This window comes from Corythoichthys intestinalis, chromosome 5, assembly GCF_030265065.1.
Source record: "Corythoichthys intestinalis isolate RoL2023-P3 chromosome 5, ASM3026506v1, whole genome shotgun sequence".
Taxonomy (NCBI): domain Eukaryota; kingdom Metazoa; phylum Chordata; class Actinopteri; order Syngnathiformes; family Syngnathidae; genus Corythoichthys; species Corythoichthys intestinalis.
In genome coordinates, this window is record NC_080399.1 from 45,586,033 (window position 1) to 45,598,795 (window position 12,763).

At 40.4% G+C, this 12,763-nt stretch overlaps 1 protein-coding gene across 5 annotated transcripts in view; it reads right to left on the reverse strand.

Moving 5' to 3' along the window:
- ankrd27 (ankyrin repeat domain 27 (VPS9 domain)) overlaps positions 1–12,763 on the reverse strand; it is a 75,373-nt gene that overhangs the window by 33,453 nt on the left and 29,157 nt on the right. For all 5 annotated transcript variants that reach the window (XM_057836160.1, XM_057836155.1, XM_057836157.1 and 2 more), the window contains 5 exons: positions 9,764–9,842; positions 9,539–9,671; positions 4,408–4,488; positions 4,208–4,329; positions 3,034–3,116 (listed from right to left, as the gene is read on the reverse strand). In XM_057836160.1, the coding sequence (XP_057692143.1) occupies positions 3,034–3,116; positions 4,208–4,329; positions 4,408–4,488; positions 9,539–9,671; positions 9,764–9,842 (498 nt within the window). The remainder of the gene's footprint in view (positions 1–3,033; positions 3,117–4,207; positions 4,330–4,407; positions 4,489–9,538; positions 9,672–9,763; positions 9,843–12,763) is intronic.

The following is a 12,763-nucleotide window of genomic DNA, read 5'->3' on the forward strand; positions in this document are numbered from 1 at the left end:
GAGCTATTAGTCTTTTACTGAATTTGTCATTTTGCCAAAAAAATGGCCGACTTTGGCACCACGCCCAGGCCAGACCCGTGAATGAAAACGCACCATTTTGAAAATTTTAGATCTCCTATGTCTCCTGAATAGTCTAACCAATTTTGAAGGTGATCCAACTAATTTCCTCTGTGACAAGGTCTCAAATGTGCACCCTGTTAATTGATAAAAATTTCACATTTGATCCAAAATACCCGGGGGCGCTACTGAGCCATTTTGTTACATTTTTTTGTAATGTCGCAAGATTATCGAAATCCATGCAAAGCCGCATGTATGTGCAAAATTTGGTGAGTTTTCGTGCATGTTCAGGCCCCCAAATGTAAACTATACTACAGATGGATAAAAATTTCACATTCGATCCAAAATACCCGATTTTCTGTTGGATTTGGATAATGGGTGCAAGAGACTTTTTGGAACAGTTTTGCATAAGGTATGGACTCCCCAAATTTCATTGCTCTACGTTGAAAAAACTCAATAGGAAAGGCCTGTTTTAAAACTCCTTTCTGTCGCCACTAGTTGGCACTGTAGAGTTGATGCAAATGACCCTTACGAGACCCTTCAGGGTATGACTCTCAACAAGCACGGGAAGTTTGGCGCAGATATGTTGTATATCTGCTGAGTTATGATTGTTCAAAGTTTTTTGCGAGACAAATTGTTGACGGTCATTTTCACTTTCCTGTTTGGACCCCTCCGCTTCAACGAAACCTCAATATTTTTCTTCAGGCACCTGATCACAGGTCTTAAGGCTCCCCTGGTGCAGGTTTGAGGTCAACAGATTTTTTTCCCTTGGAGGAGGAACCTGTCTCGTAAAAAAAGGCATTTCCTGTTCTCACTAGGGGGCGCTAGGCCTAATGGGTAATATTTCAATGCACTCGTGTTAAGGGTGGGATACCGCACATACAGCCAGATATGAAAATGATTGAATGTTGTGTCAAGGAACTATTAGTCATTTACTGAATTTGTTATTTTGCTGAAAAAATGGCCGACTTTGGCAGCACGCCCAGGTCAGACCCGTGAATGAAAACACACCATTTTAAAAACGTAAGATCTCATATGTCTCCTGAACAGTCTCACCAATTTTGAAGATGATCCAACTAACTCCCTCGGCGAAAAGGTCTCAAATGTACACCCTGTAAATAGATAAAAATTTCATATTCGATCCAAAATAACCGATTTCCTGTTGGGTTTGGAATATGGGTGCCAATGCTTTTTTGGAGCGGTTTTCGACAAGGTAAAGACTCCCCAAATTTCATCGCTCTACGCTGACAGACCCTAATGTTATAGGTCAATTTCAAAATTTCAAGGGGGCGCCACTGAGCCATTTTGTTACATTTTTTTGCAACGTTGTAAAATCATCGAAATTTACGATTTTCTGCACGTATGTGCAAATTTTGGTGACTTTTCGTGCATGTTCAGGCCTCCAAATTGGCTGTTTTCATTTGCCCTGAAAATAAATAAATAAATAAATAAATAAAATAATAATAATAATCCTTTGCAAAACAATAGGGCCTTCGCACGCTTAGTGCTCGGGCCCTAATTAATACTTTTCTCGCACCCATTATTTAGATCATATTGAATCATATTAAATAAATAAAGCACTGAACATCAAATTTAACCTCAATTACTAAGTGTGTTTGACAAAAGAATTCACATATATTGAAGATACAATTAAAACACATTTAAAGTAACATTATAAAGTCTTGATGATCTTATAAAGTCTTGATGAGCTTAAATTGGCTGCAGTTACGAAGTCGGGAATGCTCCCTCCGGAAAAAAAACACGATTTGAGCAACATTATGTTTAACAAACTTTTCCAGCGTTATTTCATTGTGTAAATGCATTTATAATCGTCATAAAAATACGTAGACTATTTAAACATTAAGAAAATGTGCGTTTTTTTTCTGCCAACTGAAAATTCGTTACAAAAGACAGTTAAGACATCGGGAACACTCCCTCTGGAACAAAACGCAATATGACCAACATTGTGACAGCCGATGCCGACCAAAAATGACGTAATATCCGAAACAGATCACCAATGGACTCATTTGAAGTATATGAACGGTGGTCTGTTTTGGTGTTCAGAATCCACAATACTTCTGCCTGCAGGGTTTTCGTTCCACCGACAAACGGACGCATTCCCGATGCAGAGGTGGATGGATTCTTCGTTTTGCCGGTTGTGGTGGTTCGGCACGCACGAGTTGCATTTCGATTTGTAGTGCAGTGGATCGTAACAATTCTATGCGTCATCTTCGTTATGGATTTAAAAAAAAAAAAAAAAAAAAAAAAAAAAAAAAAAAAAAAAAAAAACCTTCGTCACGGATATAATTTAGGTTGCACTGAGATGTTCTTTAAAATTAAGACCACGGTGAACAAATTCCAGACTTACAACAGCTAATTTAATACTTTTAATACCTTTAACAATGGAAAACTAAATTCAATGCTTTTTTAATACTTTTAATAACCCGCGGGTACCCTGTAAATGCCCTCCTGTTCAAACTTTTTCTTCCCCCAGAAAATTGAGATTTTAAGCTTTATCAAACATGCATGTCGGACAATTTTGAAAGTTGGCCAAATTAGGGGTCCCAGAGCGGTACTTCAAGTCACCTGAGTTTTTTCCGCCATGCATATTGCTGTCAAATTCCCAGATGTTGTTTTAGCTGCCTTATAGAATGAAACCACTGTTCAGATATTCAGGTTTCAAACTAAAAAATATATATATATACACATGTATAAATTTATATACATATACACTCACGTTCAAAAGTTTGGGGTCTAAGCGACCCCAAACTTTTGAACCGTAGTGTATGTCAGAATCATTGATATGCTTTGTCTACGATAAAGCTCATTTTCTGCATTTTCTTGAAGCGCCTACATTTCATAAAATGTTCTATAGCTGATTAGTAAACAACATAAAAAGTGGAATTGATCTTTTTTCATTGGAAAAAAAAGGATTATTCTTTCTTTTGGTATCTTGTATATTGTACTGTTCCTCACCACAGATGGCGGCGACGTGTAGCGGCGTGTACCCTCGCTCATCCCTGGAGTAAGGCGTAACCACAGACAGGTCGTTCAGCTTCCTGAAACCACAAGCAAAATAACCAAATGGTTATAAAATCAAAATTACTTTTGCATGCTACATAAATAACGTCAAATATGGCTAGTCACTAAAAATTGTACACAAGAGCAGAAATATTTTAGAAAACTCCAGGTGTGGGTAGAGTAGACAAAAATTGTACTCAAGTAAGAGTAGCGTTACTTCTAAATAACAGCACTTAAGTAGTTATCCAAAATTGACTGAAATACAAGTAAAAAGGTAGTCGTTGAAAAGAATACTCAAGTAGAGAGTAACATTGTGAGTAGGTGGCTACAATGTCAGATTTTTTTTTTTTTAAATAATGGTACCGGTATATATTTCTCAGCACAACTTTATCTATATGAACTTATTATACTGTACTATAACATATTACATGAGCATATTAGGCCAAAAAGATTACACAAAAATATCAAATTCAGACCTGAACAGTAAGAATGATATAATAAGGTTGAGGAATTTTATTAGCTAGGCTTTGCCTTGCAAAGCTCCATCGATCACCTGCCCAAAGAGCATGAGTGCCCTCTGGTGCAATATCTAATTGGTGAAACAGACACAGCCACTGTCGGCATCTCTGGCAAAAATAAACTGTATATGTAGAATAAAGAGGAAAAATGTAACGACTGTAGTGTAGCCCAAAGGAGCAGAGTAAGAGTAATGTTTCTTCTTCACAAATCTACTTAAGTAAAAGTGAAAAGTATTGTGTGGTAAAACTACTCTACGTAGAAAATTTTTCTCAAAAAGTTAATGTAACGGAGTAAATGTAACGCGTCACTACCGACCTCTGTTCAAGTCAAAGACAAAGCATATTTCCAAATATTTACTTGTAGATACTAATAAGTAAATAGAATCATTCAAAAAAATAATAAATTATTTAAAATCGAATGATGATTGTCAAAAGTATTTTACAAGTAGCACTAGCGGTAAACTAGGCTCACTGCCAAAATACAGTTCAGTTGTATTTAACTAAGTTCAATGCATTTAATCTTTGAAGAACATAAAAAAAACTTTTATTCAGTTACAATTCTTTTCCCCACACATGTCCTGTTGAGAGAAATTGCAGTTAGAAGCCCTGACCCAGACAGTTGGAGGTCACAGAGGTCACAGGAGCACAGAGGGTGACACGGGCGCATGTCCTCTTCGCTCTCGCTTTCGCTCAGGAGACGCGCCACCTCAGCCTCGTTTCCTTTCGCAATGTGCTAAACACAATTTCCACACGCGTAAGTAAAGAGCACCAAAGACAAAGCGCTGCCAAGCGAGACATTTCTGTTGCTGACCTCAAACAAATGGCTGATGGGCGTGGAGGCACTCGCAAACTCAAGGCTCATTTTCATCTTGTTGTTGCCCTCACCGCAACCCTGAACACACACATATACATGTACAATTTCAGCATGCGTGAGATGCTAAAAAAATTGTTGGGACTGTGTAATCAAAAGAAAACCCCAAAGTAATAACTTCAATCTGACAAATGTGACAATTTTTCTTTTTTTTTTTTTAACCTGTCCTGTTCAGCTGTGGGGTTCAGCCGGGGGGTGGGGGGTCAAGCGCAGCCCATCCCTCCTCCCGCAGCCCAGCAAAATGAGTCATCGCCCCCCCCCGGGATCCAGGGTGGTCCTTCGGGCCACCCGCGCACCCATCAACCGGCCTTCAGAGATGGCAGGAGGGGACGCACCACCAACCCCACGTTGACCCCCACCCCCGCCTGCCCACCCGGGCCACGAGCCACAGCCGCAGCCCCCCAACCGGCACGGCACGCCACGGGACCCCCAGCGGCCCACCAAGCCCAAGGCAGGGCAGGGTCCCCCGCCGGTGCAGGCAACACCCCGCTGATACACCGGCCCCCAGCCAGCGACCCGCGACGGAGCGCAGGGCGGATGTCCAATTAGAGAAGAGAGGGGAAGGCGAAGGCAGGAGAACGCCGAGGAACTGCCACGGGGCGATGCAAGATAGGAGCCCCGACCCCCCAACCCACTCCCGCGGCCGGCAGCCCAGGCAGAGGGGAGGCCACACCCCAGGAGCCACGCCATAAGGAAAAAGTGTGGGACTCACCTACCACCCTATTACTGTGGCTGCCAGGTTCCCGGCTGGCAGCCATCACCCAGCACCGTGTTGGGATTGTGAGGGGAGGGTAGTGCAATGTATGCATTAAAATTGGAGAGCTTGGCTTGAGGCAGTGGGACCGCAGCATGGAGTTTCTGCCCAGCTGCCCGTCCCACCGCCCTTTGCCGGAGCTTTCCTGTGGAGTATGATGTGTGTGGTGCGTTTAAAAAAGGTGCAGGGATGGCGGGGCCTGTCGTGAGGAGGCAACCGTGAGGTACCCCCCCCAACAGGTCCCAACCATCCCACAACCTTGGTATGTGGTGCATTAAAAACAGGGGGGAGCCGGGCCGGGACTGTAAAGCCCCGTCCCAACTCTCCCCGGAGAAATGTATGAGCATGTAAGTGCCAGCGTGAAAGATATTTACAGTGCCGAAGTGAGAAGTGCGCGAGTTAAGAGGCAGGCTCCCGTGGGCGTGGCCCCGTCCACCAGAACCACAGGCGGCAGGGCGGGAGAAGCGTCAGGGCCCCGATCAATCCCTGCCCCAGACCACCCACGGTGCCTCCGCGACCGCCCACCCCCCCACCCACCGAGCACCCACCCCGCACTCCGAGCAGGCGCCACGCCAAGCGCCGGCGACCAGGGGACATCCACCCCACCGGCAAGGGACAGCAAGCCCCACCCAAGGCCCCGCGGGCACCAAGAGGCCCCGTCGACGACCCCGCCGGCAGGGGGGCAGCGGCGGCGGCCGCGGCCCAGGGAGGCAGACAGGGCCGGAGACAGACCAAGGGGACGGAAGCGCACCCCCCACAACCTACCCCCAGGCCAGGAGGGGCGCGTGGTATGACACCAGAGGGCACCTCCCCGGCACCCGGTACAGGGAGACGCGGCTCCGGCCGGGCGGACCCAGGAGGGAACCATGGCCGCCGCATACACCCCCCGGCCCCTACCCCAGCTCCACCCCACCCCAACCCAACCCGGCCGGCCGGGGAAGGGCCGTGGCACCGGACCGGCACCCGCGCGGCACCCCCACCCGCCCACGACACCAGCGCGCCAATGCGACAATTTTTCTAATGAAAATCACCCAATGAAAATCAGACATTGCTTTTTAACTTTTCAATGGTAGTGGTAGAACCCTAAACCAAATATTTAGTTGAAAACCTCTAAGGCAAATATTGGAATCAAATGACTTTTGTAACTTCGTTTTCATTGAGATCAAATATATTCTGTGCCAGATGCAGAAAACAAAACAAAACAATAGAGCCTTCACAGTAGAGACAGTGTTGTTTACTTAGTATGCTTCACTTTTGCAGATATGCAGTCTTACAAACATTTTGTCTGTCCATAGGACATTCTCCCATAGACGTGAAAAGAATCAATGTAACTTAACCTTGGACTTCACATTTAATTTCCTTGGATGTTAATTAAAGCGCTTTCCTCACCATTAAGAGGTGGGTAGTAACGCGTTACATTTACTTGAGTAACTTTTTGAAAAAAATGTACTTCTAAAAGTAGTTTTACGAATCCATAGTTTTTACTTTTACTTGGATAGATTTGTGAAGAAACGCTACTCTTACTCTGCTACTTTGGGCTACACTAGTCGTTACATTTTTCCTCTTTATTTTACATATTAGATTTTACTTTTTTTCCCCCAGCGATGCCAACAGTAGCTCTACCAGTTTCCCCAATGACACATTGCAACAATAATCACGACTCCATTATACCAATGAGACTCAAGCTTGCTATTGTACGATCACTCCAGCCTGTTGAATCACGTGGTGTCTTTAGAGCGTCGTAAAAAAATTGTATTTGACATAGAGTGTTGCCCTCAACATGACTTGAAAACTTGAAAGCTCTGATTTTAACCTCTCTCCCAGTTTTTATTTGGCACCGATTTGACTACGGAAAACCGGAGATATGATCCTTTTAATTTCATAATAGGAACTAAAAAGGAACTAGTCACTATTCAAACTAAGAAATTTTCTCCACTAGAGGGCACTCATGCTCTATGGACAAATGATGCTTCAGTTCTGTAATCTTTTGTATCTCGCCGGAATTCAATTTATTTTTTGTGTGTATTTCTTTGGCTTAATGTTGTTGTGTCATTGGTTATTGTGCAGCATAATAATAACAGTTCATATAGATAACTTTGTGCTGAGGAAAAAAATACCATTGTAAAAAAATAAAAAATAAAACATAGTAAGAAGTTACTCCCAATGTTACCCATTACTTGAGTAGAGTGATGTCTTGTTTTTTGCGATTAATGGGGACCTGAACCCGCCGCGATAAGTGAAAAACCATGAAGTAGCGCACGCCCCCCAAAAAATGTTTTTCCCTTTTTTCCCCAAAGTATAATTTAAAAAAATATATATATTTTAATAAATGTTTCAAGCACTTCAAATGTAATAAATATGATAAGTTTTAAACATGTTACAGTCCCACCGAATTATTTTTTAAAGAAGAATAAAGTACTGTATTAAAAAATGATTGGCTTTATTAAATGCTTCATTGAGTGAGTCCACTCACTCCACTCCACTGTTCACTTACACACAATAAGTTGCCACAGACTCTGGTTAAAAAGATAAACGATGATTGACGCCTGCCGCGCATTTGAAGTTCGTCACTCTGGCAAGATCAGACACAAACATCTGACAACATTGTTAACTTGAAAAGGGCAACTCCAGTGTACCGCCTGACGAACAATGAACAGGGAGAGGGAGGGAAGGAGCCAGAGTGAGACTACTACACGGTGTGAGACTACTACACGATCGGCTCGGGACAGCTCATCTGTGTGTGTGTATATATATATATATGTATATATATATATATATATATATATATCATTTTTTTTAATTGAAAAAAAAAAAAAGATATACATATACATAATTTCTTTTTAATTAAAAAAAAAAGTATCGAGGGATCACTGTATTCTTTTCACCAATTACTTTTTTACTTGTACTTGAGTACATTTTTTGGATGACCACTTTTACTTTTACTTGAGTAATATTATCATGATGTAACGCAACTCTTACAGGGTAAAATCTTTGGCTATTTGGCTACTCGACCCACCTCTGCTATCATTCATGTTATCTGTATCTTCAATTTGTCATCAGTTTTGAACAGAGAGGAAGGGGTAATTCATTCATTGTGACGCTACTCTGTCATATGTACAACATTGGGGGAGGGGGGGGGGGGGTTTAAAAGAGTTCCTGTTGCCTGTTTAGAGAACTGAGTTTCATTTAATTTTCATGATGTTTGTATTTTTTATTATTATTTACTACTTTTGTCAGATTCACAAGATCTTATCTCTTTTCTTTTTTTTCTTTATTAACAAAGGGGTATCAATGATTTTGAGCAAGTGTGTGTGTATACAGTACTGTCATTTTCGGACTATATGACACTACTTTTTCCCCTCATTTTGAATCCAGCAGCGTATAGTCCAATGCGGCTTATTTGTTGATTTATTTGTGTTAATAGGCAACACTTTATTTGACAGCGGCTTCATAACACTGCCATAATAATGACATGACACTATCATGGGTATAAATGAAGGCTTATAACATGTCATTAATTGTAATCTGGCAAATTATGTCACCAAATCCATTTATGTCCAGCTTTTACATCCATTCAAAAGGGAGATAATTTGCCGGATGACACAAAATGACATCTTTCATCAGCATTCACTAATGCTCATGGCAGTTTCATGTCATAATTATAATGGTCTTATGACAGTCTTATGGCGTAACTGTCAAATAAAGTGTTACTAAATTCCATAACTAGCAATTAATGAAACTGGAACAGTAACTGAAGAAATAATTAGCACGGAACATGAATTTTGATTGTTATTTACATCTCTAGTGCTGCAATAAATGCTAGGAGGCAGGTTGAACGAACACAGTGTTGACAGCAGGTGGCAGCAGAGGTTGACTGTCTCCCCCAAGGGAGCAGTGATGGCCAAATGAACCTTCTTGAAGCAATAAAGCTTTGCAGCCAATTGGTTCAAAGCTTTGCATGAATGAAGCTTTGCAGCCAATTCGTTCAAAGCTTCATGGTGGTTCATTTGGTCTTATGATACCGCTGCCAATTAAAGTGTTATTGGATAATATCTTTTGGTGTAAATATCCCATAATACAGTGAGGACAGCTGCGACTTATAGTCCAGTGTGTCTTATTTATGAACAAATGCTGTTTTCGTGTCAAATTTGGTGGGTGGCGGGTTATAGTCAGGTGCGCCTTAAGTCCAAAAATTATGGTACATTAAAAATGTCTTTCTATTTTCTGTTTATAGTGCATGTTGTTCCCTAACCATCACAAACAGAGTTTGGTTTGACTGTGTGCAAGTTCGTGCGTGCATTTACGCGTGCTACACACAGACAGCGTGTGGTGCAGCTTTCCTAAGCTGATGTACTCGATGGCAGCCTCAAAGGTGCTTAAACAGTAACTCAGCTCGTCTTTGCTTGACTGGCTGAAGCAGAAGTTTTTCATGTAGCTCAGGTTGGCCATCCTGCAAACAAGCACATGCCAACATCATATAACACATGAACAGTGCGTGTGTGTGTGTGTGAGAAGGCCTCCTTTGGTATCCTTCCTGCTCACCAGTTGGGGATTTCCATCTTGACCAGCAGATAGAGGATAACAGACAGCAGGTCATCAGCAGACACGGTTTCTATGCTTGCTGTCTCACACAACAAAACAACAATGTCATATATTCATGTAGCACAATAAATGAACTATGGCACCCATATGTCAAAAAAAAAAAAACCTCTCAAAAAAATGAAACTAGCATTTATTTTCCATAATATCGAACTGTTTTGGTGCAGTCTATTAATCGCTCAAATCCTACAAATGGAATTCTCCTTTTTCATCTTCCAAACACATACGCCCCCACGACTTGGTCTGAACTGGACACAAAATTGACTGTTTATGCACAAAGGAATTATTCAAATCTTTTAGATTCCCCCGTTTCTCTATTGTTTTGTATTAAACTAATTACATATTATAATCCTCCAAAAAACTAGCTTGTCTGGACAAATATGAATTTTAAAAAAACTATTTCTTTTTAGTACTGCTCCTTTCAAATAACCGACCTTCACACATACAGCCACACAAAACAACAAATACATCACAACAAAAACACACACATGCACAAAAAGATAAACACAATAATAAACACATACACAAAACACATAAAAGACAAAAAAAATCAACTTATACAGCCTTAAAAAAAAAAAAAAAAAAACACACACACATACGGTGACGCTAAGTGTCAATGCACCCAAACACCTCTCCCTGTGTGCCCTCCAACAAGTTAATTGACTCGCGGACAAACAAAAATTACTACGGGGTCGTGCCACTGTCATGAGAACAAGACATTGCATTGTGAACGTCTCTGATTGGATTAACTACGCAGATGGCACAGAATAAACTTTGGTCACGACTTACACGCCAAACAACATCCGGAGCGTAGCCCCTGTGACGGGAGGGGGATTACTTTCTACCACAGAAGAACCGACAACATTATTAAGGACACATCTCACTCAGGCCACCATCTCTTTGACCTCCGGCAGACGCTACACAAAACAAGGGCTAACAGAGACTGTTTCCTCCCCAGAGCCATCACCACCCTAAACAAGCACAAAAAACTAAACCCCCCACAAACGCTCTTTAAACCTGTGAAATATTACTGTTTCCCTACTAATGCATACTAAACTGTTAACAAACCAGCACAATATTTAGACCACTTTCCTATTTATAGAAAATTTTCATTCATATTTTATTGTTATTCTTATTGTTACATAAATGTCGCTGCTAACCTTGGACCTCATTGCACTATTTTTCTGTAGCATATATTTCAATGTAGCCCAGCTATAATCACTGCCTTGTAAAGCACCAGTGTAAATATTTTCTTATCTATCCTAATATTCTTTTTACCTCATCTTATTTTTTTCTTTTTAAACCACTGTTTTATGTTTATCATGGAGTGCCACATAAAATTTTGTTGTTTCACAATGCCCACTTCGTTGTATACAATAGGCATGTGGCGGTTACCGGTTTCAAGGTTTACCGTGGTATGAAAAAGTCACGGTTTCAAAAACACTCAAATTTTCCGTGATACCGTAGTACGGTCTTAGCTATTTTTTATGTCCCAAAAAGCGATAAATCCGTGGCTTAGAGCAGCAGCGACCACCTGTCATTTTAGAGGTTAAGTTGCAATACCATGATACAATGAAACTGCAGTATTTTTGCTTAAGGTTATCATACCGTCAAAATCTCATACTAGCACATGCCTAGTATACAATGCCAATAAAGACCATTCATTCATTCATTCATTGGGACATTGTAACTAACTTGATAAGTATTCTCCCGACATTCATGCATACATTCTGTAAATGGTATTTCCGTACGAAATTATATTATTTTTTAAAAACTTTTTTTGTCAAGTCATAGAAATCAGAAAGAGTGGTTTCTGCTAACATTTTTGGACCAATATATGTATATTAAAAGGGAAAATGTTGACACATTACAAGTAGGCATGTGCTGATATGAGATTCTGACGGTATGATAAACTTAAGCAAAAATATCTCAGTTCATGGTATCATGGTATTGCAATTACAGCTCTAAAATGGGTTACTTTGAGATATCTGGGTTAAAAAAAAACTTTTTTTCCATTGAACAGGAATTTTATTTTCCAAAACATATTAGCAAATTGGAACATAAGTATAATGTTAAGTTAAAATAAATAAAAAAATAACAAATGTGCTAGATAAAATTAAAATAAATGCAGTGCTTTAAGTGAGCGTAAACCCACAGCCACAGCTCAGCATTAAGAACAAAAATAATTGAATTATTTTCCATAAAAAGCATGTGTGTATGACTCGTATCATGTTTAAATTATACACACACTCTCTTTCTCAACACAGACAGTTGCCAGAGAGAAAAAAACACGTTTTACCACCGCTAGACACACTAAACACGCTGGAGTTAACTCATAGCTGGTGGGAAACATTCATGATATTATTTACAAACCTTTAATTTTGTATAAATTCGAAATCATTGGCTTTTAAACCGTGACGTTTTCATACCAAGGTATACCTTGAAACCGGTTATCGGCACATGCCTAATTACAAGTTTGCGTATCAACATTTCTGCCCTCTGCAATGTTACATGAAATGATGCAGATGCAACAGAAATGCTAAAAGTGTTATTATAAATACATTTGGAACACTAGACATTCCATTACATTTCTTATTAGAAGTACAGTGATCCCTCAATTATCGCTGTTAATGGGGACCAGAACCGACCGCCTCTAACATAGATTTTTTTTTTGTATATACAGTATATCAATAAGTGTATATTATACCCTTTAAATGCATATTTTATCATTAGAAATTAAAGAACAGCTTGAAACATAAACAAAATATTCATAACCCTTTTTCAAACTTGGTGATTTTCCTCCAGCCGATGTAGAATTTCACACCCTCAATTTGTAAGTGGAATTTTTAGCAAAAAATGTGTATTTTACAAAAACAAAATCAGAAATTGATAAAGAGAGTGGCTGTAAACAGCTGTATTAGACTAAGTGGTGTGTAGGTTTGC